This window comes from Ambystoma mexicanum, chromosome 12 (assembly GCF_040938575.1).
Source record: "Ambystoma mexicanum isolate Mex_15411 chromosome 12, UKY_AmexF1_1, whole genome shotgun sequence".
Lineage (NCBI taxonomy): Eukaryota > Metazoa > Chordata > Amphibia > Caudata > Ambystomatidae > Ambystoma > Ambystoma mexicanum.
Genome location: NC_090936.1, coordinates 149,905,982 through 149,932,546, shown reverse-complemented (window position 1 = coordinate 149,932,546; position 26,565 = coordinate 149,905,982). Strand labels below are relative to the sequence as shown.

The 26,565-nt window shown below is 43.8% G+C and overlaps 1 protein-coding gene across 2 annotated transcripts in view; it reads left to right on the top strand.

Annotated features, from left to right (window-relative positions):
• FBLN1 (fibulin 1) overlaps positions 1-26,565 on the top strand; it is a 788,021-nt gene that overhangs the window by 181,316 nt on the left and 580,140 nt on the right. For both annotated transcript variants that reach the window (XM_069628189.1, XM_069628190.1), the window contains exons 4-5: positions 20,658-20,829; positions 23,842-23,904. In XM_069628189.1, the coding sequence (XP_069484290.1) occupies positions 20,658-20,829; positions 23,842-23,904 (235 nt within the window). The remainder of the gene's footprint in view (positions 1-20,657; positions 20,830-23,841; positions 23,905-26,565) is intronic.

Below are 26,565 nucleotides of genomic sequence, written 5' to 3'. Positions count from 1 at the left end.
ACCTATAACTACTTTTGTGATAACACACAGTTATACTAGGTGAGTAAACCCTAAGAATGTAATATTCAATTAAAGGTGCTTTTGAGATCCGTGAAACACAGATTGAGATAAGCAGTAACTTTGGTAACTTATTTTTGCATGGCACACAGCTAACTCTAAGTAAACCCCATCTGCTCGTTTTAATCTCGCAAGGAGTCTAGGTTAGATCTTTCCCGTCTATACCAGTGACTGATGTAGGACTTAAAAGGGACAGTTGGAACCCCCGACTCTGAGTTAGAGAGCACAGGGAAAGTAAACCCTAATGATACACTTTACTGAATGACTTAGCTATTCTAGATGGGCAACAACCGAACAGACTTATTCTGGGCAGGCTAACAGCAAGTCAGAGGAAGCAAGACCCAGTTGGGGCCACCTAAAATGATTAATCTGGTGATACCAACAGTTGGAAGACACTCGTACAGTTACCCTGCAGGAATAATCTGGTGAAACCAACATTACCTTTGGGAAGAGGCACAACTTAATTACAGGTGAGTAATATACCTTCACATCTACTTTCGGTTCGAATGGCAAAACATTTTCTAAGGAAAGAAATATGTTAACCATACTTTGAAGAATCGTGCATTACACATCCAAGGTATGTAAGCACTGCTGTAACTTTTCACTCTTACAGTTACAGTTCCCAACCAACTCTTTTACAAGTAAGTAACTTTTAAACACTTATTTTCTTTTCTAGGCAAAAGGCCCAATCCCTTAACAGTCTTTCCCTTATTCTTGGAGCATGAGTGTTCAGTGGCAGAACAGGCAGTGGCAGGATAGGTTCTTAAGTAGCAAAAGTCAGAGTTCCTTAGGAAGACTGGGCCAACAGGTGAGCATTTTACTTTAGAGTTCGAAGAGGGACCAGGGGCTTCGCCGAAGACACCCTAGCAGGATTCTAGCAGTGGGACTAGGTGCACTGGATGAGAGGCCTCCCCATCACAGAAAACGCCCCACAGCTATACAGAAATCCCAAGAGACTTAAGTACATAGCCAAGCCGACACAGTACCTGCTCATTGAAGAAAAATTGCAGCAGGAGGGCTTCAGGTTCTGCTGCCAAATACCTGGTTAGTGGATTCCTTGTCGTGGTGACTGAATACAAGACCTCAGAAGAAACATTGCAGTAGGGATCAATGAAGAAGGCTCCAGGCAAGGTTTTCCTTGCGGCTGAATGTGATTCTGCGGATTTGGTGCCTTTTCAAGGGGGACAGAGGAAGACCAAAAATCCCAGTTGAATTCTCGTTGTTACAAAAGTCCAGCACTCTGTTGAGGGAACTTGTCAAACTTGATTCATGTCTCTGGAGATCCACCAGGATTCCCACAAAGTTCCAGTGAGATTTGGACTTTTGAAGACTGTGCCTTGCACAGTGGCTTGAGGTCCCAGTGTATTGGGGTATTGCAGCAACGCACGGTCGCAGCAACGTGTGGGATAGCTCAAAATGTAGGTCTTCTTGGGTCTAGTGGGTTCCACCAGGCTCTGGGTCCGGGTCGTCGTTTTCGGAGTCCCCAGGTCGATTGGAAGGAAGAGCTACAGCAGGCTCCGGTAACACAGCAGGCTTCCCTGTCGCTGGAAATAGTTTCAGCCGCTTTTCCTTAATCATCCTTTTTGGTTCTAGTGGTTGACTTGTCTTCAGCTTCCAGGTTTGCAGTATTTAACAGGAGCTACAGCATGACTTCTGCATTCTGTCCATGCATTTTACACAAAGGGGTAGTCTAGTTGTCCAATCGCCCCCACTGGAATTTGTCCCCATTCAGGCAAGGAGGAAGACAAAGGGATGTGGAGTTTTGGACTCCTCCCTCGCTTCTTGCCCTCACAGACAGGCTGAAGCCTGGGCGGGGAGTCCAGGGCACTGCCGCCGAAGATAAAAATCACACAAAGGAATTTCCCACCTTGGATGTCTGGGGAAGGAACAAGAAAGGACAAACACTACACTGGCAACCCTTAGGTGCCTGTACTGCAGCTGTGAACACAGCCCGTGGTAAATGTGCACCAAATTAATCCAAGGTATCACTGCCACCAGCCATTGAAGGTAAGCTTGTCCCTGTAACAGAATTGTTAGTTTTAGTGTGAAAGGGGATACATTGTGTCTCCCCAGCACTCAACATAGTGTGGGGTGTGCTGGTTTCACAAAATAAAATGGAAAAGGGATCCAAAGATCCTTTCTACCCTTGGGAACTGCAGTTCTCCCAAGGTTAGCACACACAAGAAAGTTACATGGGGAGCCCCCAGGGCAACCCAGCACCAACAGGCACTTATTGGCAATAAGTTGTTAAGACTATAACTTTAAAAAGACACTATGGAGAGTAAAAAAAAATGACACCCATATAAAGAGTAAAGTGTGGAAAAAGGTTCCCACTTAGAGGTATTAAGGACAAATATCCCACTAGTAAAGCAAAAGGTTCTGTGGTTGACCCCGGTCAGGAAGATTTACCATTTCCATGAAAATCTTACCCAACACTCGCCAATCTCATTTTCCAAAATAATGCTGAGCCTCAAAGTTTGTGCCTTTTTATATAGATGTGAGGTGAAACTCCCCCTACCCAATTTCGAAAATCACTAAAAAGAAGAAGAGGCGACTAAGAAGAAATAAAGATTACTCAAAACCACAATGAGAGACAGAGGACAGACTGCCCCATGTTAATACTGGACTGTCCCACTAATAGTCAGGCAAGGATAGGCAGACCCAGCCTAGAACTCACACCTGCAACCTGTTAAACCCAGGTGTATGAAAGGTGGAGCTCCTGACAGAACAGGGAGCAGTATTTGGGAGAACTAAAGGGAGGCTGTGCGGCTGAGTCCAGCAGGGGATCCCTTCGAAATCCCAGCTCCACTTGCTACTTTTGCAAAGGAAAAGCCAGACGCTGGAATGCTGACCAGGTGTGGCTGGAGGCTTGCAGCCTGGAGAGAGAGCCAAAAAGCAAGGAGAGCTGTTTGCAGCAGGACAGATACAGGCCAGTGCAGCTTTCCCTGGGTGAATGTTGATCCCCAGGGAGATGAAGGGAAGGTGGCAAGACCCTGACCTCCGATCTGAGAGCGGCAAGTCTTTTCCCCGACAGCATCGCGTGGCCGGTGAGTTTCTGAGTGAAGGGAAACCTGGCACGCGTGTGAGGCTGAGGCGGGAACTTGTCGGAAATATATGAACATTTCGTGTGGACATGAAATCCACTATTTAACCATAAGGAAAGGTGCATTATGGGACATGTAGTTGAAATACAACCACAAAGACATCTGCGCCTTGCTCACTTCTCCCTCCCCATACCATACAAATCCTCATGCTGTCTGTGTGAGGCAGAAGGGTAATGCACTCACCAACCAGCAATCGCAAGGTAGGCCATCGGTCCTACTTTGTGTTTTAATTTCGATGGAGCTGGCGGCGTGCAGGTGTTTTTGGCTCTCCTGCCCTGGGTTGCTTGTTTAATTCCTGATTTGCACCCCCCCTCCAGGTTTATTCAAGTTGCCTTGCTGTTCATGGTCGTTTATTTGACCAGTTTAACCTATTGGGCCATTACTCTGTTCTGCCTTCATTCCCTCCATCATGGCTGCCGCCTCCACTGAGCACCGGAGTGCTTGAATTCCGTCTCTGCCTTCATCGTGACTGGCCTGCTCTTAAATCATCTGGGCCAATCACAAGCCAGCAGGTGTTAGTCGGCCCACATCACAATGGCCCTCATCAAGGCTCCCTGCTCGGCCCGGTCAGTCCCTGTCTGGCCCTGTCTGGGCTCCCTGTCTTCTTCGACCCCCCTCCCCCGCACATCCCTCGGAAAACCATCTGGACTGTGGCTGCAGGTGACCTCTCTCGTCTGTCTAGGCTTCAAGACACACTTGCAGTCCCACCTGTGAGTAGCCTACTCAACTTCTTCCTGCTTCTCCGGGACTTTTTAAATCTGCCATTGTTGAATCATATCATGTCATTCTAGTGTGCCTTCCCTGAAAATCGAATCCCAGCGTTTTTACTTCGTGCCGCTGTTGATAATATGCCTTTGCCTGACTTTGCATCTAGGCGTTGTAATATCTGAATCCTTTTCTGTGTTGAATTGTGTTGTGTGCCTCTCCCTCCCCTCCCTCCCCTCCCTCTTTATGATCACTTTCACTTATTTCTGTTTTTCTGCGTCTTACCCAACACCCCTCCCCCCTCTCACCTTTCTTCATGTTAGGCTCTTGCATTTTGTAATGACCACCAGGCATGTGCAATCCTCCTGTCATATGTTATAACCATTTTGTTTTCCTCCTGTATTATGTTCTAACTCTAAACGCATTGGACTTGCACATTCTGAATACCCCAATTCTTATTAAGAATGTTAATCATTGTCTTGCCCTCCCTGCTTTGGAGCGCTTTGAAACGCTTGTTTAAGTGCTTTATAAATGACAAATAAATAACTTGTCAACGGTGGACAGATGCTTCAGAGTAACAGAGTGGTCCCGCATAGTGAAAGGGCCCAATCAAATGTTTCTGTTTAGACAAACAATTAAGACTGTGAGAAACTGTGAATTGAAACGATTGGAAGTTTAGGGGAAGGCAACCCTTACCAGTGTTGTGACTGCGAGGTCCGAGCCTGGCTGAGGGAGACCTACGTGGAATCATGTGCTTTTTTATCGAAAGAGGTCCGAGCCCGACCAAGCATTAAGAACATTGAGATCCTAAAGAGAAGGAACTTTGTTTTGTGTGTACCCAGGCATTGTGCGAATGCAAGACTTTGTTTAGGAAAGAGACTTTGTCGTGGAAGGCCCTGGTTTATGCCCCGAACTGTATCCCCGAGCCGAAGAAGCCAGAGAGTGTTCCAAAGCCTGAATGTGACACCTTGTCCCGTGCTAAAAACGTGGGGAAGGGAAGGCCACTGTTCAGTCATCCTGATGCACACTTTCTTCAACACTGTTTTGTTTTGCATACACCTTTTTCCTGCACACATTTGTTATAGCATAAGGATTGGCATCCGGTTTATTTAGTATCGGCCATTTTGATTTGACAAGACACTACCAGGACTGCGCTATTTATTATTTGATGGTCAAGCTTGCTCCCATCCTTGGATATAGGGCTAGATAGGCATTCTACCAGTCATCTTTGCTAAATAACCACCCTTGAACCTTGCTTCATGTGCGTCTGTCTTCATTCATGATACCATGGCTTCCTTACAATGCTGAAACTATTGCATTAGAGTACAGATAGGGAGGAATGGCATATGAGTAGGGGGAGACACAGCCTGTAGGTGTTGTTTGGTTCTGTGCCGCCCATTCACTGCCCATGGCCATGCTAATCCCTTGACAGTACCATAACGATCCTGCCCCTCCTTGCTTAAAACACCTCCTCATGGAAACTCTTTGAGCTCGCTTTATTCAAGCGTACCATCGAACTGTGCACCCGAAGTGCCGGCCAGTGTTTTCTCAAAGCAGTTTTCTGAGATTTAATGAATTAATTGGAGTTGCAAATCGTCTGCCTTCAGCCACTCGATTGAGAAGCGCTCTGTGTGTCCTTCACTGAAGTCCTGTTAAAAACAAGCATTGGCGAAGCCAACAGTTTTGGCTTGTGTATAAGTATTAGGCATTTGCCAGGCAATGCTATTAGATGCCCAGGTACTTGCATCATTTTGCATCTGCTACCATCAATGGCCAGTTAATAACACTACGGCTGTGCCTGGCAGGTGCCTCTCCCATGCCTACACAAAAGCCCAACTGTTAGCATTGTCAATGCTTGTTTTTGCACATGCAGTAGCACAGTGGGTTTATTCTGTAACTATGGTGATTAGCCTTCTAAAAAAAAAAATCTAGATGGCATGGGGGATTCCATTTTGGTGTTCTGGTGTTCAGGTAGCAGTTAACAGTAGCATGTGTTCAACTCCTGAGTAATGGGGTATAGGTATGTAGTTAAGAGGTGCAAGGCTGATTTGCGCCCATGTATTAGGCATAGGAGCACCTCGCACAGTGGTCTTCAAACTGAAGGATGACTGGGGGGGGGAGGGGCAGTGCTCTTCAAAAAGTGTAAAGTGATTGCTTTCCATATAAACTATCGGCAGATATGGCATCATGGGGGGTACAACTTTTTTTTTTTTTTTTAAACTCGAGGGGGGCTCAAAATAAAAGTTTGAATACCACTGGCACTGACCTAGAGCCTAGCTAGGCTATGAGGATTGTCCATGAATTGGTGTGATTACAACGAAAATAAACCATTGAGGACAAAACGGTTGTTTTTCTCTTTTAGGATATGATAAGGCATTTATAACCTGCCTATACACAAGTGTTTCAAGATGTGATGCGGCAAGTGAGGAGGAACAGAGGGAAGACCGAGACATCGATCCTACTAGGCCATGTGTCATTCAGATCGCGCAAGTGCAGGGGAAGGAGGAAGAGGAAAAGTGTGGAGTCGGAGGGGGGTGGGGACAGTGCAGTATATGGGGTAAAGAATAAATAAACCAATGAGAGAAGTAGGGCCAGCTGGTGGCAAGTGCAAGGGTAAGTGCAGACATCAGGTGCCAAGTGCTGGTGGGGGACTATAGGGATACAGAGTGTAACTGGCGGGGGAGGAAACCTGGGCCCGAGATCAGAGGGTGGCCAGGTAACCAGTACGGTTTCAGCCTGGAGTTCAGCAGGGGAGAGGAGGAGAGAAAGCAGAAGCAAAGTGGAAGGTTTTGAGGTGCTTCCAAAACCGGAGATGGTTCTCCTCAAGTTTCAGGGAGGCTGTTCCAGAGGGAGGCCTCAGCCAAAGAAAGATCTACCACCAAATCGTTGCTTGGAGAAGCGACTGACCCTCTGCAGTTGGAGGCAGATGAGCGAAGAGCTGAAGAAGGCAGATATTTGGGAAGAGAGAGTTGAAGGTATTGAGGCCCCAGGCCCCAGAAGGTCTTGTGGACAATGCTGAGGGTTTTGAACTTCATCCTTGCAGCCACTGGGAGCCAGTGCAGAGATTTGTCCTGGAGAGATGTGATCCCTGGGCTTGAGGGGAAGGACAAGTCGTGCAGTCCTGTTCTGAGTTGCAGAGGGCAGAGCGTAGAAGCAGGCAGATTTAGAAGGAGGATGTTGCAATAGTCCAGCCTAGAGAGAACAAGAGCTCTGGAGACAGTGAGCATCTGGGGGAGGAAAGGAAGACTACCTCTGAGGAGGTGCAGCTGGTAGTGTGACTTCTTAGAGATGTGAGAAGAGGAAGAGAGTGTGGAGTCGAAGATGACCCAGAGGTTTTTAGCCTCGCAGGTGGGAGCAGGAAGAGGGCCAAGAGCGGCTGGTCAGAGAGCGACAGGAAAGGAGGGAGCGGGTGTGCCGATGAGGAGATTCTCAGTCTTACTGGCATCAAGGCAGAGATCATTGGTGGCACACCACTCCTGGATAGCAGACAGTCAGTGATGAGAGACTGAGAGGAGGTGGCTGAAGGTACCCTGAAAATGAGCCGAGTGTCATCCGCGTAGCACTGAAAGTTAGGACAGAGAGCAGCAATGCATTAGGCAAGAAGGGCCAGGTATTGGTTGAACAGCCAGGGAGAGAAGTTAGACCCCTGGGGGACACCACAGGTAGAGATAGAGGAGAGGAAGGGCCCAAGCAGGACCTTTTAGGGTCGATCGGAGAGGAAAGCAGTCAGCCAAGCCAGGGCCTGACCAGTGATAACCCAGGTTATCACAGAGACGATTGAGCAGGATGGCATGGTTGTCCGTGTCAAAGGCAGAAGAGAGAACAAATAAGATGAGGACATGGGGTGTTGGATCAAGGTTGGAGAGCAGGTCTTCATGGATGATCAGGTAATTTCAACGCAAGTATATGCAGGGGGATCCCCTCTTTTATAATCCCCCCACATTAGTTATAACCCTAACCCACCCCTCCACATATATTTGCGTTTTTCATCGTCGATGGATTCTGCCATGCAGTATTCAACGTACACCAGGTCCTCTATTTTATATTTATCTGTTATTGTGTCTCTGGTACCAGTTCTCATTGAAAACTTGTTTGTACGGTTCAAATGGGACTGCTTCATGACAAATATGTGGTTTTAGGCTGCTATGAGTTTTTGCCTCTATACTACGAGGTACTTGCACCATACTTTCTCTTAACTTTGATTGGCAAATCTGACCTCTTGGTTTTGCACAGCTGTTTGACTGGAATGGCAAAATGTAGTCACCCAAAATGTCTTCAAAAACAGAGTGAAATCTTTCATGTTCCCTTTGGCAGTCTTAATGTTCGCAATGTGTTTCATTTAATTGGTTTGATATGTCCCGAGAAAGGTAAAACATATCTGAAGCTTTTACGTTTTTCGAGCAAAAAAATAAAGTTTTTCGACTGCCTATATTTATGCTTGTGCTGTCTGTGTGTGGTATGGGACTGATTTATGGGGAATTTCGAACTTTTCCTATTGCCCTTACTATTTTCTGAGTTAAAACGTATTATCTGCCTACTTTGGAACACTCTGGGATAGTCCTCGATTCTTGGGTGCCATGTATGTTGTCGGAGACGGTATGCAGTGATTTTACCGAATTTAAAATAATGAACAACATTTTTACCTAAAATTTCTACTGGGCAAAAACCCCAGAATGTTTTAAAATATATATATATGGGGGGTGGGGTAAGGAGTTAAAACGGGTGGGCAGGGCATTGGGGTGGGATTATAAATGAAGGAAAAGGGGGACATCAGGGGGACATTAGGGGGACCCCCCAAATATAGAAAGAAAATCAGTATTTCCTTCAGTAAAAATGTTTAGTTAAAGGTTTTAATTATTTTTTTAATTCGGTAAAATCACATATAACAGTCAGAGACTGACTTAATTCTTGGGTCACCCATGCTTTCTCATTATGCCCCTCAACCCGGCTATGGTTAATTTTGAAAGGTTTGTAAATCAACGCTCATGGGAACGACATGTGTAATTGTTACGTACGCTGCGACGGCTGCATATTTCACGGCATAGGTTTTTTAATGATTTGTTAACGTTCCATGGATCATTTCAGACGGCCCCCTTCTTTTCATTCTAGAACACGATTTCTTGGAAATTCTCACTCTTTGGATCATCTCCCAGGCATGGCAATCCTCCAGCTTTGTTTGTATAGTACTCAACATTCCCATCCGCAGTCAGTGGTTGGCGATGGTCTCCCTACGAATTTCTAGGAGCTGAGAAGAAGAATCTTGAAGAGCACAAATAGTGCTAAAAGAGGGCTAAAATAGGGTTGCTGTTTGTGCAACCATTTTTTTAACCTCCTTTCTACACTGTACTTGGTGCTGCACATGTATGTCATGTCTCCACCCGGAGTATTAAGGGGCTTGCCAAGTAATCCTGGTGCAAGACAGTGTCGCTCTGGAACTCACAACTACTCGCCCAGTATGCTAGCTTTAAACCTTTTGTATCACAACCATGAACTATAAACACGGAGGAGCAGAACTATAAACAATATATAGCTGCTCTTCTGGGATTTGCCAGTAGCTCTGGATAATTCAATCTCTTCCCCGTGTTTTAGGTAAAGTACGGATTTTCTTTCTGTAGCCATCTCTCATGGCTACAAATCCGGAATTACTTTTCAGCATCTTGGATCCAATGCAGGGTTTGAATGTCTGTCATGAGCTCATGAAGGACAGTATTACTCTTCTCTGCTACAGGGAAACCGATGGCGAGGTTGAAGGAAAAGGTTTGTGCCCAAGAATAGCTCACAGCTGCAGGCTGAGGGAGTACAGGCTGCCTGGCAACAATGCAAAAAGGGTGGCACACAGTAAAAACTAGCGTGACGAACAATAAATGCCCCCTTAAATGGAGTAGAGTACACTTGAGCCAAGGCAGTCGGACCTTCAGGGTCTTTCATTCAGGAGCCCTGAGGTGACTACTATTGCTGGATTACCTCAGGCACCCTAGGAGCTCTACTCTCTACAGGGGAGCGGCCAGCCACTCGGTTATGTGTTGCAGGAAGTCACTATTGCTCCAGAGTGCACACCAGTGTGAATTTGCAACTCCAGTGCTGACTCAATGGGTGTAATCACACACAAATATAGGTCCAAACCACTTGGGCATTTGAAAATGCTAACAAATAGCTATCATTGCCCTCCAACCACCACTAACTGTATTGTGTCCCTATGGATAGCTGGTGTACTGCCCATCGATGGTGAGGAGACAAACAAGAAGCTGGCCCTCCTTTAATACAATGAATTCATTACAAGGCAAGCATGTCTGCAAAATAGATGTGGTTAAAATTCTGGCCCTGAAGGCCCGGAATAGCACAAGCTGGAGGGACAACACTTTAATTCTCCCTCTTATCTGCTCATAAACAACCATTCCTTCTCAAGGGGTGTCCAAATAAGTGATTGAGTACGGGGCAATGACCCAATGTATAAAGGAAGCAAATATCAAATCTTGGAACTGTTTAACACTGAGAAAGAAAGTCTGTTTATTGCAAGAAAGCTGTGGCAGGAGAGTATACCAGGCATAAGCAGTGTGAGTCTGGGACAGCACACAAACACATATAAGGAAGTCAAGAAAGCCCTGGCGGGAGAGTATACCAGGCATAAGGATTGCGAGTCTCAGATCTGCACCCAAACAAATATGATCATGTCAAGGAGGTCCTGGCAGGAGAGTATGCTAGGCAGAAGAATTGTGAGTCTGGGATCCAGTCCCAATGGTGTTGGTACAAATGATTGAAAACATAATAGGAGGGTGCACCAGACTGACTGACTCACTCTGACGCTTGTTGAATTTTCTTGAGTTTGCAGAATTCAGGGGAAGGGAGTCAGTCACTGTGGAACTGGAATTGGGACGTATTGGGACCAGGGAATCATTTCCCCCCTGGTGCTGTCAAGAAGCTAAGGGACGTGGAGCTGCATCTTGATCTTGTGAAAATCTGTAAAAGTTTAAGGGAATTATCATACCCCATAAGATTGTGAACTGTGATAATATGGGAACGCTCGACGGAAGAGTCAGACCCCCTGAGATTGTGAATTTCAGAAAGCTGTGAAAAGTCAAGGGAAGGTCCATAACCCTGGAGAGTGTGCATTTTACAATACCTGTAGAAACTCATGGGAAAGGAAGCCCCGCCTGAGAGTTGCGGAACTTTGTCTTGAACACCTTTTCTTTGGAACTTTATGTTGGAACTTTGGAAAACGGCTACGAGTAGCCAGCTGAGAGACATTTCTCTTTTCACTTCATATTGAGATTAGCATGTAAGGGTCCGGTTAGGACACAGAACATTTCATTTTGTTGAGGCAGGAAAACCTACCTTAGGGTTAGGGTGAGATAGGATTTTCTCCAAACTCCTTTTTCTTTGGTTAATAAAGGACCTTGCCAACCACCAGCACACCTCTGTATCTTACTCCTGGTTCCTTATATATAGTGTTAGGCGTGGGTTCCAGGTTAGCTAATACAAACTGGGGAACTCTTGAATTTACTAAACTTAGTGAGCGAGCATCCAAGCCATCTGCAGCCGCTAAAGAATCCATTGGCTTTGACTTATCCAGTAATCGGGAAGAAATAGCACAGATATAGGGCATTAATTCCCACCGATCTGGTCCCAATACCCCCTAAATGGACCTTTGTAAGATTGGCTTCTGAATATACAGACTGGCTTGGCAGCATAGCTTGGATGTCATGGCTGGGGTAGTAGACCCCGATTTATAGGGGTGATTTAAAGTCCTAATACAGAACGGGAAACCTCTATATCACATCAATATGGGAGAACAAGTGGCACAGGGGATTTTAGAGAAGGCCCTATTCCCCAAAACTGTAGAAGTTACCAAAACTGACAAAACTGAAAGGTGTGGGAAAGGCTTTGGGGAGGCAGATAAAGACCCTCCAATTCCATCCGAGGTTCTAAAAGCAAAACCCAGTAACAAAGAAAATGAGATTATCCAAGACTTAGCGTTTTCCCCACACAACAACCGTATGTTGGCTGGCTGAAGCCATCCTCCATATGATCTCAGAGGAAGAGGGGAGAAGGAAGGAGGGGCCATTTTTCTTTATTAGGCAGGGTCTGCTGTATAGAGGGGATGCTAGTTCAGAGGGCACAACTAGGTCACAAATTGTAGTCCCCAAAAGTCATAGAAGGATGGTTCTGATGGGTGGACATTTAGGAACATCAAAGGATCAAGGACCGGTAATAAACAGGTTTTATTGGCCCAGAGTCTACACCGACATGAAAAACTGTGTTCTTACCTGTGCCTTGTCAGAAGACCAGTACCCACATACCTTCCATGGCCCCACTCCAACCTTTACTCATTATTGATGTACCTTTTTCCCCTATTGGTATGGATATAGTGGGACCTCTTGAACCATCTAAGCTATGGAATCAATATATTTTGGTGATTCTAGATTACACCGCGGGATATTCCGAGGCCTTCCCCTTAATAAACAACACTTCACAGCAGATACTAAAACATCTGATACCTTTTTTCTCTCGAGTTGGCTTCCCTAAAGAGATCCTCACGGATCAAGGGACCACCTTCATGAGTAAATTAATGGCTGAAGTAAAACGGGTCCTTCAAATTCAAATCCTCTGAACCTCAGTATACCACCCTTAGAGTGATGGATTGGACAAGCATTTTACCAAAACTCTAAAGAATGAAGGAGGAATTAGGATGCCATGTTCTCTTGGGCTTTTTTTGCCATGCAGAAGACCCCCACCCAATCTTCCCTAGGTTTCTCACCCTTCGGACCTCTGTATGGAAGAGAACCACAGGATGTACTAGACATGATGAGGGAGTTGTGGGAGGAGAGCAAAGCTTTTTTGCCACTTTATCAGACTGCTCAACATCTGAAAGAGCATATGGCAACTGTACATTCTATAGTTCACTCCCATATAGTCAAAGCTCAAGAACATCAAAAATCCCTCTGTGATAAAAATGCCACGCTTAGATAATTTTCTATTGATCAGAAAGTGCTTGTACCAACGTTTGAGGACAAAAGGCTGTCTAGATGGCATGGACCATATGAAATCCTAGAGCAGACAGGTCCTTGTAACAATCAGGTCTTCCAACCGGATAGACGAGTTAGGGGTTTACCCCAAATGTTTGAGAAAGAAAGGTTGAATGCACGTCTACTGTGCATTTGACCTGGTATAAAAAATCAAAGCCCATAATACCTAACTAGGGGAGCGGGTGTTGCGGTGGTGTCCCCAACTCCCTTAGTTCGGTATTATGGCTGCGGTGGTGTCCCCCGCATACATTAAATGGCCGGGGGAGGGGGGGGGGAATCCCCAAAACTCTAAATGCAAAATGCGAACAAGTGGGCGTCGCAATTTTGCTATTTTTTGGATTTGGTTTTTTATAACTTGGATCTGAGCTGAGACCTACATTTATCATACTAATCTTTTGAAAGAGTGGAGGGAAGACCCGGTGGAGTCCACCGGTCATAGCTAGTCTTCGAAGAGAAGGACCAGACAAAAATAAAATTCCCTCAAATCATTCACAAAATAAACAGGACCTACAAGACCTGCTGGAACCGTTTTCTGGTGTTTTTAGTAAGTGTCTGGAAAGGTAAAAGGGGTTTTTCTTTATATTTGAACACCCACCACGGAAAGATACCAACCTGAAACCCTATAGAATTTCTGTGAGCTGAAAATAAATAGTCCTATATGAGGAGGTGGAGAAAATGTTAGCCTCCTGTGGGATGTACTGACCAACTTTGCTGTGCTATGCGGCATCACTCTGATACTTATGGTGCAGGAAACAGCAACAATAGCAGCAAAACCCTTGTGTGTGCCAAAAACCTACAAAAACCGCGCCCTGCAACTCGCAAAAGAATGGAGGCACAACCTGCCACCCATGGTGCATGTGTGATGAGATAGAGCACACACTGCAGAAAATGTGCCAGTGGGCTCCATGACCAGCAAACAGAGTACAGAGAGAGAAGCAGCACTTTGCAAAGGAAACTCCAAAATGCACCTATGAAGGACATTTGCTTTGTTGCTAAAAACTCCAAAATGCCTATACACAACACGTCTCAACATTTAAAATCTTGCTTGGTGCCCAAATTCATGTAATCTAATGAAGCATTGCAAATATATAAAGTTCTAAAGTGTAAAGAGCAAAACATTTCCTCAGAAAAAACAGATTGTCTGTAAACTGACAGCCCCTGTCAAAATCTGTGTGCAGTACCTTGGGCTACCTTTGGATGACAGCTGTCAGAGGAGCCCCATATGAAACTTCAAAGTATTAAACTAAAAGTCTGCTGGATTAGCAAACATAAAAATGATTGTTGCTAAAAGGAATACAGATCTTGTGTTTTTGATCCCACAGATTGAAAGCTAAGAAAGTAATGTATTTAGGCGATTTGATGCAATAAGTTTTAGTTTTTGCTGGATTTTACTTAAGAAAACATTAGCCTGGCTGAGCTGCAAGAACTGGAAAAGCGGGTTTCTCCCAGGGGGAGGGAATATCCTCTCATCAGAAACTCACTGGGAGATGCTAATTGTGGGTTAGCCCACACCTTTTGTCTACAGAAAGAGAATGAACAATAGCAGGCCCTTCAGCCCAGGAAACGGAGGTGTGCAAGGGTCCTAAGTAGCTCCTGGAAGGAACAAACAAGGAGGGGGGATGCTCCTGGACTCCAGGGAGAGAAAAAGGGATGTACCATTTGCTGTTAAGCATGAACAAAGAACCATTTTTAAAGACTCATAACTTGTGATTCAAAAGGGTGAAAAATATACAAAGGACATATCTGTTAGTCTAATTTTTGGCTGCACGTTTTAATAGGCGGCAGAATCGTGTAACATGTTCTGGACAGGAATGGCAATATATGTGGTTTTATGTGAAATGTATTAATCCTAGAATTGTGAAAATGTACACACACATCCCTATGTTAAACACACACATTTGTGGAAATTTGCATAAAGTTTGGAAATTGTGTTCAGAGCGAAAAGGACACAATTCTGTAGAAAGGTGGAACAAGATCACACAGATGCAGGATTTTGAGAAATACATAAAATATGGCATCTTTGTGTGTAATTTTGTAAAGTTGACCAATGTAGAAATATGTATTTAGGAGGAAATCCGATTTTGAGACCAGTGGCTAAAGGGAGGTTTCTAAGAACTGTAAAGCAAACCATAAAATGTGACATCATCTGGCCTTTATCCAATCACTCAAATGCAAGGCTGAGATGAAGTGTTGATCCAATCCCAGCGCACACGAGCAATCTTGGCTAAGCCGGCCCATACACCCATTTTGTGATGTAATTTGAAGAGATAAATAGAGACAGCTGACAACACATAGGGGCTCACTGATTCACTCACTTTCCTGATTCCGGCAAAGCACTCTGATCGAGCATTCCACATGCAGCTCTAACATCCTTCCAGATCCAGATGCCAAGACTCTTGCAAACAGTAGAGAACTATTGACTTTCTGCAAGGCCTAATCCTCAACTTATTCTTGCAACCCAGTGAAGCGCTGTGGTGTGAGAAGGCCTTTTGACTAGTATCCTGAAATTTTCTGGCTTGCTACCATTAGGCTTGCCTGAGGAACTCGCTATCCAGCTGATTGAAATATCCACAAATAAGAAGGACAGATCCTGTGCAAATCCGGGACTGGCCTAGCTGATCCGATCCCGTGCCTGATGTGCTGTTCTTCCTAGACCAGATCCAATCCATGACCAGAACTGACGGTCCAAATTAATAACTTATTCTGTGAGTATTAATAGGAAGAAAAGTGACCCTAATATATCTGCATTGTAGGATCTCAATCTCAAACCCAACCCATTTTTAATTCAGAACCATTGTATTGCTAGAACTATCATTGCGCTGATGCTTTTCTCATCTGAAGAAGTAGAGTATCCACAACAGGCGGGTTACGCTGATCACGTGACTGTAAGATCCATCTGTGGCATTCGCTTTTTCTCATAGTCATAATCTATTGTAATCAACCCATCTGTCATTTTCAAAAGTGCATTTCTTTTTTCCATTCTCTCGCCTAATTTGCAAAAATGACGTACTTAATCCTCTATAACTCCCTCAGTTTTTATGATAGAAATGAAATTTCAACCCCTACTTGTACCTAACATCCTTAGCTATCCATAGAACCCAAAACCGCATTGCGAATCTCCCATTATAGCGAATCGTGCATAAGGAAATATTTGCCGCGAATTACAAATCTGAAAGGTGGGTTTTACACGTGTGAATTAGCTTTAAACTGCTGCCAACTTAGACTTTGAGATTTTAAATGTTTTCTTTTGACTAAATCATTGCTTGTGATTGTTTGCACCTATTTATAGTGGCTCCCATTTTTGACCACATTTGGTGTTTTTTGCTCAGTCAATTCCAAAGACAATTTCAAAGCCATTCTGACAGCTGAAAGGTCAATTCCGTTTTCCTCTTGTGTCAGAAGGGGGAAGGTGGGAGTGATATTCTGTTTGATTTGTGCTATTCCTGAATACCTGCCCTCTCCTCACATCTATTCACTGCCTATTGCTGGGTTGAGGGGGGTTGCAGGGGGAACCACTAACCAAAGTGCCATCTATAGCAAACCAACCCAAAGGTATTCTCTTCTGTGCTGCATTTGTTTTTGTGCTCATTATTGGACTCCTAGTGTATTAAAGATATTATTCAGTGTTCTGTCACCCCATTGGTGATTGTTGTTTACCTATTAAAATATATTGTGATAAATCTTAAATACATAAATATTTACCTTTGCAAACTAGCCGGATTCCTGGTTCAGTGTGACCGGAGGGGGGGGCATGACTTGGGTGTATGCAGGATTGAAATCACTTACACTCAGATACCATAGAACCATCTCAGAGTGCCTGGTTCTCTTCAATAGTCCTTGTCGTAAAACCTGATCAATGGTGGAGGTAGTGTATAACTTTTTGAAAGGTAAACGCAGTGTCTCAATTTGAAAATTATCCCATGTCAAGGATTGATGACCTGATTGATCGATTGGGCTCTGCGGTTTACCTGTCCACGATTGACCTGAAAAAGGGCTATTGGCAGGTGCCAGTAAACCCAGAGGATAAAGGAAAAAACAGCCTTCTCTGCCCCTATAGAATTATGTAAATTTAAGGTACTGGCTTTCGGACTCCATGGGGCACTCACCACATTCAGCAAGCTCATCCATATTCTGCATTTTGTGGAGCCTATCTGGATGATGTAGTCATCCCCAGTAAGATCTGGAGTGACCAGATGTACCATCTTTATCAAATAACAAGAGCCCTAAGAAAGGCAGGTATTACTGCTAACCCTAAAGTGCCACCATGCCCAATCGGCAGTAAAATACCTGGGCTTCTTTGTTGGACATGGATTTGTCCAACCCCAAACAAAAAAGGTAAATGCTGTACAGGAAACAGCAACTCAAAAAACAAAGAGGAATTTGAGAACCTTCTAGAAGATTTAAACCCAGCTAGTCTTCTATCACAGCCGGCCTTACTGACAAACGTAAAAATGTTCAGCCCCAAAAACTCATATCCGTAAAGCTTACTGCTTCCAGCATTTTGTTAGGTCTGATTTTCTATACTCTGGCCTGGTGGACAGAGGTATAGAAGGCCAACCTAGTTTAGTTACAGGGACAACTTTGGGAGCTGTAGCCAAACCAATTAAAGGTAGCAAGGCGAGTGGTCAAGGTGAAGTCTCAGGACGGGTGAGCCTGGTAAGGGGTTCTCAATGACTGCACACACTGAAAGGTCAAGGAACACACCTAGACAGTTATAAAAAATACTTTATTTATGGCCATATAACACTATGAATAATGACTACTAACATAATAGTATCACACAAGACTAAATAAATGATACATATATACAATCACTGGAGTAGGGCAAATTACATTAAAAAGAAATGAGCAAAGGAAGGTTAGTATTAGTATGCAGCACTGCAGGTCCACAGAGATGCAACACTATAAGATGTATGGGGACTTGTGCCCAAATGTTCACCAAATTTCCACACAGTTTTGTGAGACTGGAAAAAGTTAGTGGAGGGCTTCTGTGGTCCAATGAAGAGTCCCAAGGGGTAGAGGACAAGTTGTTGTAGTGAACACGTGTCCCCCACTTTCGGAATGCTTGCATGAGCATGTATTGGCAAAGCCAAACGGTTACAAAAGTTTCTAAAAGTTACCAAACCTTTAAAGGGGATATAGGGGTGCAGGTAAGTACTGTTACAACTCACTCCAGTACGTAATGCGCAGGGGTTGCAGATTCAAGCACTTTCCCAGTCGGTGACAAATGCTGGTGCAAGATCTTCAGGATGGAGAATGCAGAAGAACTCTATGCAGGGCCCCTCTTGGCACAGGACTGGATGTAGGAAAGCTGTTTTGGATGACGGCTACCGATGCACAGCGATGCAGGGTGACACAACTGTTGCAGTCAGACTTCCCCTCCTATCTCGGGTCCCCTTGATGCTCGAACCATGAAATTTGGCAGAGAGGAGTCCTGTGGCACAAGCTGTCAATCCCCAAAGTTACAGGTGTCAAGGCAGATCAGTGACATATGTAGCATGGTAGCACAAACTATGACCTGGGCAGCCACTGGGTGATCCAGGGGCACTTCCGAGGGCTCTTCTTCACATGACTCTGTGCTGAATGGATATTCCCTCACCTCGCAGGACTTCTGAAGATCACCTACAAGATAGGGCTCTTCCAAGACAGCAGCAGAAGTTGGTCGCCAGGCCATCTTCCAACGGGTCTACAGTCTCTTTACACATCTTGCAGCTGTACAAGGTACTTGGCTCCTTCAGGTTTCTTCCAGGATCTCTCTGGAATGGGTGCAGGTGAAAAGGCAGGTAAGAGCCAAAACTCCCACTAGTCCATCTAAGATATGGCTCAAAAGCAGTGGTCCAATCAGGACCATGGTGGCACAGCTCATGCATACCATTCAGACACACTGAAACCAGTTTGTGGTTTGGGACCAGATACTCCCAACCCACTTTCTGCCAGCAAACACACATTACCCTGCAGAAGCCTGTGAAAGGCTTCGACTTTCCCAGACACTGGAAGTCCATGTAAGGATTTTCCTGTCTTCACATGTCAGGAAGAAGGGTTAGTAAAAAGATGTAGTGTAGAAAAAGAAAAGATCCGGGACTCAGCGCCACCATTTTAACAGTCATTAAATTGTGTTATATTGTCACACATTAAATGATGAGGTAAAGCCCATGAATGATGACATGTTTCGGCTCACTCAGAGCCTTTTTCAAATCTGGGCCGAATTTCGATTAGACAATCCGAAAGACTAAATGTCAATGTGGTAGTAACGGGGTCAGATCCCCACAACTAAATCTTAGGGGATCTGACCCCGTTACTACCACATTGACATTTAGTCTTTCGGATTGTCTAATCGAAATTCGGCCCAGATTTGAAAAAGGCTCTGAGCGAGCCGAAACATGTTATCATTCATGGGCTTTACCTCATCATTTAATGTGTGACAATATAACACAATTTAATGACTGTTAAACTGGTGGCGCTGAGTCCCGGATCTTTTCTTTTTCTACACTACATGTGGTGACGGTTAGGCTTTACTACCGTCTGAGTCCAGAGACCTGCGACACCCATTTACTCACAGATGCAATTGTATCAACACCAGTTTCTCTATTGTCTAAAATTGGGATTGTAAGGTGTCGCCCCACAGAGCAGCTTTCTTTAAAGCCAGACTTCCTTTTTTAGTAAAAAGATGGCAAAGGGACAAACGACAAACCTTGTGGAATGGCTATGCTTGGGCACTGGCCACAGTAGGTAGCCAAATGCGCTAAGGCAGAAACAAAACGCACCAAAAAATTGCAGAAAGTAACTGCTGCCACCAGTTTGTCCCTTAGGCACACCTAAAGTACACAAAAATCCTCTAGTGTTCGTCTAGGGCAAACTAAAAAGTGTACCCCATTGTACTGTAAGATGCATTGTACAATAACAAGTTACCAAAAGTGGCAGCAAAGTAACAAGCCTAAGGGAAACAATGTTTCCACATACTGACACTCTGAAGGACATGTCAGTTTCCCCATGACAAATGAGCAAAAGCCAGTGTAGTGAAGCTGAAGCCTTCAATGCACTGTAAAAAGTTTAGGTCAGATACAAAAATAAAAAGAAAAACGTTTGAGGGTCCATAAAAATAGAAGGCAAAGGTACTGTAAAGAGAAATCCTTCTTAACACATTTTAGGAAATTGTGTAACGCCTATCTTTTTTCTAGAAATTGACCTTGTGGTTATGTTCAGGTTTTATCATTGCCTACTTGAATTCTTCTAGTATGTTAGCATTTTTATTGGAATTTAATCTTTTTAAGCCGCACAGTGTTTATAGAAGTCCTTTTTTTTTGTCTCTTCTGATACGAATTTTTGTTGCTTTTGCCGGAATTCTAGTTTTACTTTGAAAAGTACAATGTTGTGTATATTATCTGTCGGGAAGGTTCCGATTTCTGCTGCTTGAATTATGTTGTTTTTACTTAGTAAAATGTATTTTTTATGCAGAGTCCTCCGTCCCTGTTGATAAGGGGCACGTTATACAAATATAATAAGAAATGATAGTTTGCATGGACATGGAAGCAAAGATATGTGGCTTAGTGGACTACATTTGAGCTGGGCAATAATATAAATTGGAAATCGGTCTCTAGCGCCACAATACCCTGGGGTCTTAAGTGATCCCAGAAATGCATTCAGTGCTTTTAATAGATTGATATAATTCATGAAATGCAAGTGGGGCTTCCCCTTGAATGAAGCTCCAGTGTATCTGAAAATATCAGTTCATGCCATTTTATTCATGTTTTATTTGTTTATTTTACAGAAATGTTGTAGTTGTTGCCTGCTGGGAAAGAATGCCCAAATCCAAGGACAGAGCTGCGAGCAGAACCTCTTGCTAGGATACCAGTGTGGCCAAGTCTTCAGAGCCTGCTGTACAAAGGGCCAGGAAGTAACCGACAGCTCGAATGTGGTCAACGCTGCAGGCAACACAGGAGGTAGCGACTGGCAGACTCTGCCATGTGTGCAAACTCCCGCCATGTGCACAGGATGTGTGGACTTTGTAAAGCAAGACTCCAAGCTGGGAAGCAATGGGCTGCTGTGACCAGGGTTTTAGAAGTAGGGTGCAGTGTAGAAGAGGAGCTGAGGCTTTCTGTAGGTCGTTGCACTGCATAGGCAGCCCACCCAACTATCTTTTGGATTTTCGTTTTATTAATCTCTCGCACAGAGTGACTTTGATTTTAAAAAAAAAGGACCGTTAGCTTATTAAGACACACGCATAGGCAAAAGATTAGTTTTTTTTTAAATGGTGAAATAGTTTTGTTTCGTCAAGGATTTGCCAACACGATCCCATGTACTCCAAACGTTTGCCGTCACATGCCCAGGAATATTACCAGCATTCCTAGGTGTTGCCATGATACATTAAGAATCTCAAATCATGTGGCTGGTATTGCCGGCATATGTCCAGGGTCTCAAACCATTTCCCTGCTGTTACCATCATTTATCCAGATATACCCTGGATTTACCCGCTGTTGGCGTCTTGTGCTGAGGTTCCTGCCCAGTTTGCCCGATATTGTCGTCATATGCACTGACCCCCCACCAAATGGCAGGTTTTGCAATTGCATGCTCCTTCCCGCCATTATTTGACAGGTATTGACTGACTCGTATACTAGGCCCTCACAACATAAGCCACGTGTTGTCCTCAAAATACCACATGGTCTATGGCAAGCTACTCACGCCATATGGTAGATTCTGACATTACATTCTCTGCTACGGTCACCATTTTCCAGGCTTTGCCGTTATTTGTCTAAGATCTAACCCAGTGCTCTAGGGTTTGCCATGCTTCAAATGCTCAGATAGATGCATAGAGGTGTGGGCGAGCAGGGAAAAATTGGGACGCTGGTGTTCTCTCTACCAGCAGCGGGAGAAGAGCACAGCACTTCTGCTCCCCCCCCCCTCCCTTGGCACCCTTGTTGGGTCTCCCAGAGAAGATGATCTAAAGGAGAGTGAGACGCAGGGGGGTGGGAGCTCTACGCTGCACTTGGACACAGTAGACAGTCTGTGTTGGTAAGGAATGGCTCTAGCTCTCTTTTGACAAATGCATTTTTGCCGAATTTTGTTCCACTTTTTCTGCCACAAACTTGCAGGTGGTAATTTTGGGAAAACGATATAGTAAGGAGGGAAGTGGGGTGGCAATGGGGGCGGGGTCTCCCCCTGCTGTTTGTGTCAAAAAAGGGATACATTTGGTGAAAATGCATTCAGCAAAATAAATGCGCCAAAGATTGGAATGGAGAAGCCAGCCACATGGTGCTTTTTAATGGCGAGTGCTTGTTTTAAAATCGGGCAACCCAAATGTATCTTTCTGCAACTACATATTTAAAAAATTCCATATAAGTAAAACCCCAATAGGGTTTCGTAACTCCAATATTCTGCACGTTTTTGGGCCTCGAAAAATGCACTTCAGTATTGCATTTAGTTCGAGGTGCTGGAGTCTGCAGGACTATAGCCTGTCATGTATGCTCTCTGGTGTATGCGTGACAGCTTGAGCTGCAGACCCGCATGGGTTGCGCATCCCATCTGAGTACACCAGATAGCACACGTTTTGCGCATGGTGAAAATATGCCGTAAAAACACTGCCCATCGTTGCCATCCCATGACAGGCCTTTTCTAATCTGCCCAGTTGATGACTGGTTCTGACAGCAGATTCCCAGGTGTTGGCACAGCTTTTTAGATATTTGGCAAGGCAGAAGGCAAGGCAGAAGGGCCGGCTGGCAGTTTGGCAGGGCTGCAGGCGACCTGGGGCACTGTGCCTCTCTACTCAGCAAGCAATGAGCATGCTGCAACAGCTAGGCACAGCAGCGGCAAGTAGCTTAATTTGTGGTCATATTTGCACCTGCTCGGAGAGACCATTTTCCCTCCTGATTTGACCTTACTGGTGTAATGTGAAACCAGGCTGCTGTGGTCGCACCTTATTACTGCGCCAGAAAAAAATTATGCTGGAGACGAAGTCCAATTGCTGTTGTGTATTAAGGAAATTTAATTGATCTGCCCTATGGATTACACATGTTTCGGCAAGGTGCTGTTCTCAAATCAGGGCTTATCCAACTTTATTTCTCTTGATCATTACTGGAAGTGTAATAACGGGCATCCCCGTGTAGGTGTGACCACAGCAGCCTGGTTTCCTAATTAAACAAACGGAGTTGAGGAACTCGAAGTCTCCGTACTATGGCACACCGATGCGACAGTGCAAATTTTTGCATTTAATCAGGTCGCGGGGGTTCTAAGTGATATCAACCCAAAAGTTCCTTCAAAATCTGATGTGATGTGAGCCGTGGGGAGTAACTGCGCATAGAACTGTGTAAAGGGGATGCATTTTCATGGAATGGGAAGAGCCACTACAAGACTGCTTCAATGAAAGCTGTATAATCACATTTAAACCTGACTGAAATGAGTCTCTTAATTGCAACCTTTGAATTATTAGAAACAAATCCCATCCCCGACTGTTGAATCAAAATCACTGTTTAACTTGTTTTGAAATGTATTTAAGGTGTATTTTGTAAAATGAAATGATGTATAAATAATGTGTAACATTGAGGTAAATATGCCTGACTTTTGTGAAAGGGTTTAATTACTAACCAAATCCACAATAAAGAAAACTGAAAAAAAAAACATTTGTAGGGTGAATTGACCCAAGCACCCCAACTTTGCCTGATACTCAGTCTTGACGATCCAGTGAGGCACTATTGCATTAACTTGCTACAAATTGGTTCGAAGGCCCCACTGAACGCCAGAACTCCTAATTGCCCACACACGGTCTGTGATGCTTTCAGTGCAAAGGCCCATATTTAGCATAGTTTCTATTTTCATTCGAAGGATAAAACCACATTTTCTACAAGTATGCTTGATTAGGTTCAAATATATCAAAATCGAGATTTGTGCATCCAAAATGTTTGTCAATTTCCTGTCTTGATGTGCCTTGTGTGAATTTCACTGTTCCCTTTTTTGTGCAGGAAATACTTTTCCATTGCCATCTGAAAATAACGATGATGAGTACTTTCACGATCATTGCAGAGGTAAGTACTTTTTTTTTCTATGGATCTTTTTCTAACCTGCTTTTTACCATTTGCCTGCTAGCTGCTTTTTCATTGGTCAGAAACGAATTACTTTGATTATACCGTTTTGATGTGGTCTAATTCCATCTGTATGATTTGCTGTATTTGTGAATTGTGTGTAATGCTCTGTGAAGTTTGACATTTCTGCTAACATTGGCATTACGCAAGCACAGACCAGGGCAGGAGTCCCCAACCTTTTGTTGTCAATGAGCAACATTTGCTAGTAAAATGAAATGGTGAGCAACAGCGTACCTTTGATGGAACATATGGTCTTTCAGGTGGTTGGAAAATGATTGCAACCCAATGTGTAGCTGAAGTAGAACTTATTAATGTGCAGCAATTTAATAGTAAATCGAGGTTAACATGGAAGCGATTTTGCAATAGTTTTTAACTGAATTAGAGATTTTCTTTTTTCTTTTTATTTGTGTTGGTTTTACAAAACCTTTACAAAGTAGCTCAAGAAATTAAAGCATAAAACAGATACAGATCATAATAATGAGCCAATTTATGAAAATAAAACAATTCTACTAATCCATACACCGACCGCAGAAAGAAGAAAAAGATACAATATGCAGTCAATTTTTCCATAGATATTTTTGGAGACCTTGGTCCAATCTTATGCTGTTTTTGGTTACCAAGTAACCTGTCTTTCCAGAACCTACTCACAGTCATGTGTTCAAGGTCTTTTAACATGGGAAGTGAAAGCCTAATATAAAAATCCAAAATGTTTTAAAAATTCAACTACAGAGAATGTCAGAGTCTCGTGTCCAGAAGAAATCGGAGATCAGCCCTTCATCATTTCCAACATATTTCCTAAATAACAAATATCTCAAGTTCCAGGTGCCTTCGCATTCCATTAACAAGTGCCTCAGAGACTGATTTAAGGGTTTTCTCGCACACTTTACATAGTTTCTGTGAGTCTTTCTCTTGGCTTCTCTGAATTAGAGATGAAGTTGAAGATTTCAAGGAATGCAAGTGGCGAATGGGGCATTTGTAAACACGAAAGCCCATTTAACACTTGTTAAAACATGTAGGATTTAAAGTATGCTTTACTGGGGCTTTAGGGTATTGTCCCAAAAATATTTGGGAAACACAGCGGCAAATTATGACTTTACACTATTTTGGTCACATTCAATTACCGCTGTACAGAGTGGTGTTGTAGTTCCACCTTTTAGATCTAGAGAAATGTATTGGCATTTTAATTAGCAATTATTAACACAAAATTGATTTGGATGTGCAATGTATTCTAACATGGACAATTTGGCAAGCCACTTTTTTTCACAGGAGCACTACAATGAGTAGTGGTGGCTGGTTCATTTTTGAATTGGAGCGTGGAAATATTTGGTGGAAGCCGGACCCACCGAGCGTAGCGGGGGACCCAAACCAACTAGGGCACAGGTTAGGGTGGTTTTTACACGCCTAAGAACCTTTTTACAATAATGGGCTAAAATTATGCATTTTGCAGCACACTTTCTTTGAGAAGTTCAGTAAAAGGAAGCGCAGTTTGCACTCGGTTTTTGTATGAAAGTACGTGAAAAGGCCCAATAGATTCAAGTCCCTAACAGTGTACAAGAGTATTTTCCAAAGCATTTGCTTGATGCCTTTACTGACCGCATAATGCCAGTATAAAAAACATTTTCATGCAGGCTGTGACCAAACATCTACATGTAGGCTGCATCAATATATGCCAGTGTTACCATATAAGAACTCCGAGCTAGGAAATAAATGCCATGCCACAGAACAGTGTATGCAGATTGGCTGTAACAATGTAGGCCATCTTGCCACGTAATTACTTATGCTTACTTTTTATTCTTGATACAAAGTACAAAAAAACACAATGCCACACTTACAATATACAGTCAATATAGGCCAGTCTAGCCATGTAATAACACTTATCATGTTTGATTTACCCTTGAATCTTTAGTGTGCATCAGGGTAAAGCAAAAAACAATGCCATGCCCAAGCAGCCCCCAAAACCTAAATTTAGTGGCCTGCTCCCCTTCGTAGATGCATTTATGCTCTCATGCACACACATGTATGCAACATACTCTCTCATTCACCCACACATTCATACATCATTCAAACAACTCCTTGATAGCATGCATACATGAAAACAACCAGTCCAACATATACGCACACATCCAAACGCATTTCATACACAAAAGTCACTTCACTTGCTCACACCATCAGCATGTGCCGGTGTGGAGGAATGGATGGCCCACCCCTCTTCTTCCTAGCGTAAGCATGCTGACTGATTGAGAACTCGATCAATCAGCATGTGTTTGCTATTAGTCCAATAATGATGAGCAGTGGAACCAGACTTCCATGCCTCGCTACTGTTGGGGAGTTTTCCTAAAGTCCACTTGGAGGTAAGCCTCTATAAAACTATCCCTTGGTAAATGGGTCCCTAACTCCTAGTATAAGTCTGTACTAGCCAAAGGATTTGGTAGAATGGCAGAGCAGCCAGGCTTATCTTATGAGGAGGATGTGAGCTGTAGGTAAATACACTGAACCCAGTCAATACAATAGTCCAAAGAAACTCTTACACACTGAAGGTTGTATCAAAATATACATTTATTCTTATATACGCAAGGCAAGGTAGGCAAATACTTATTTAGACTA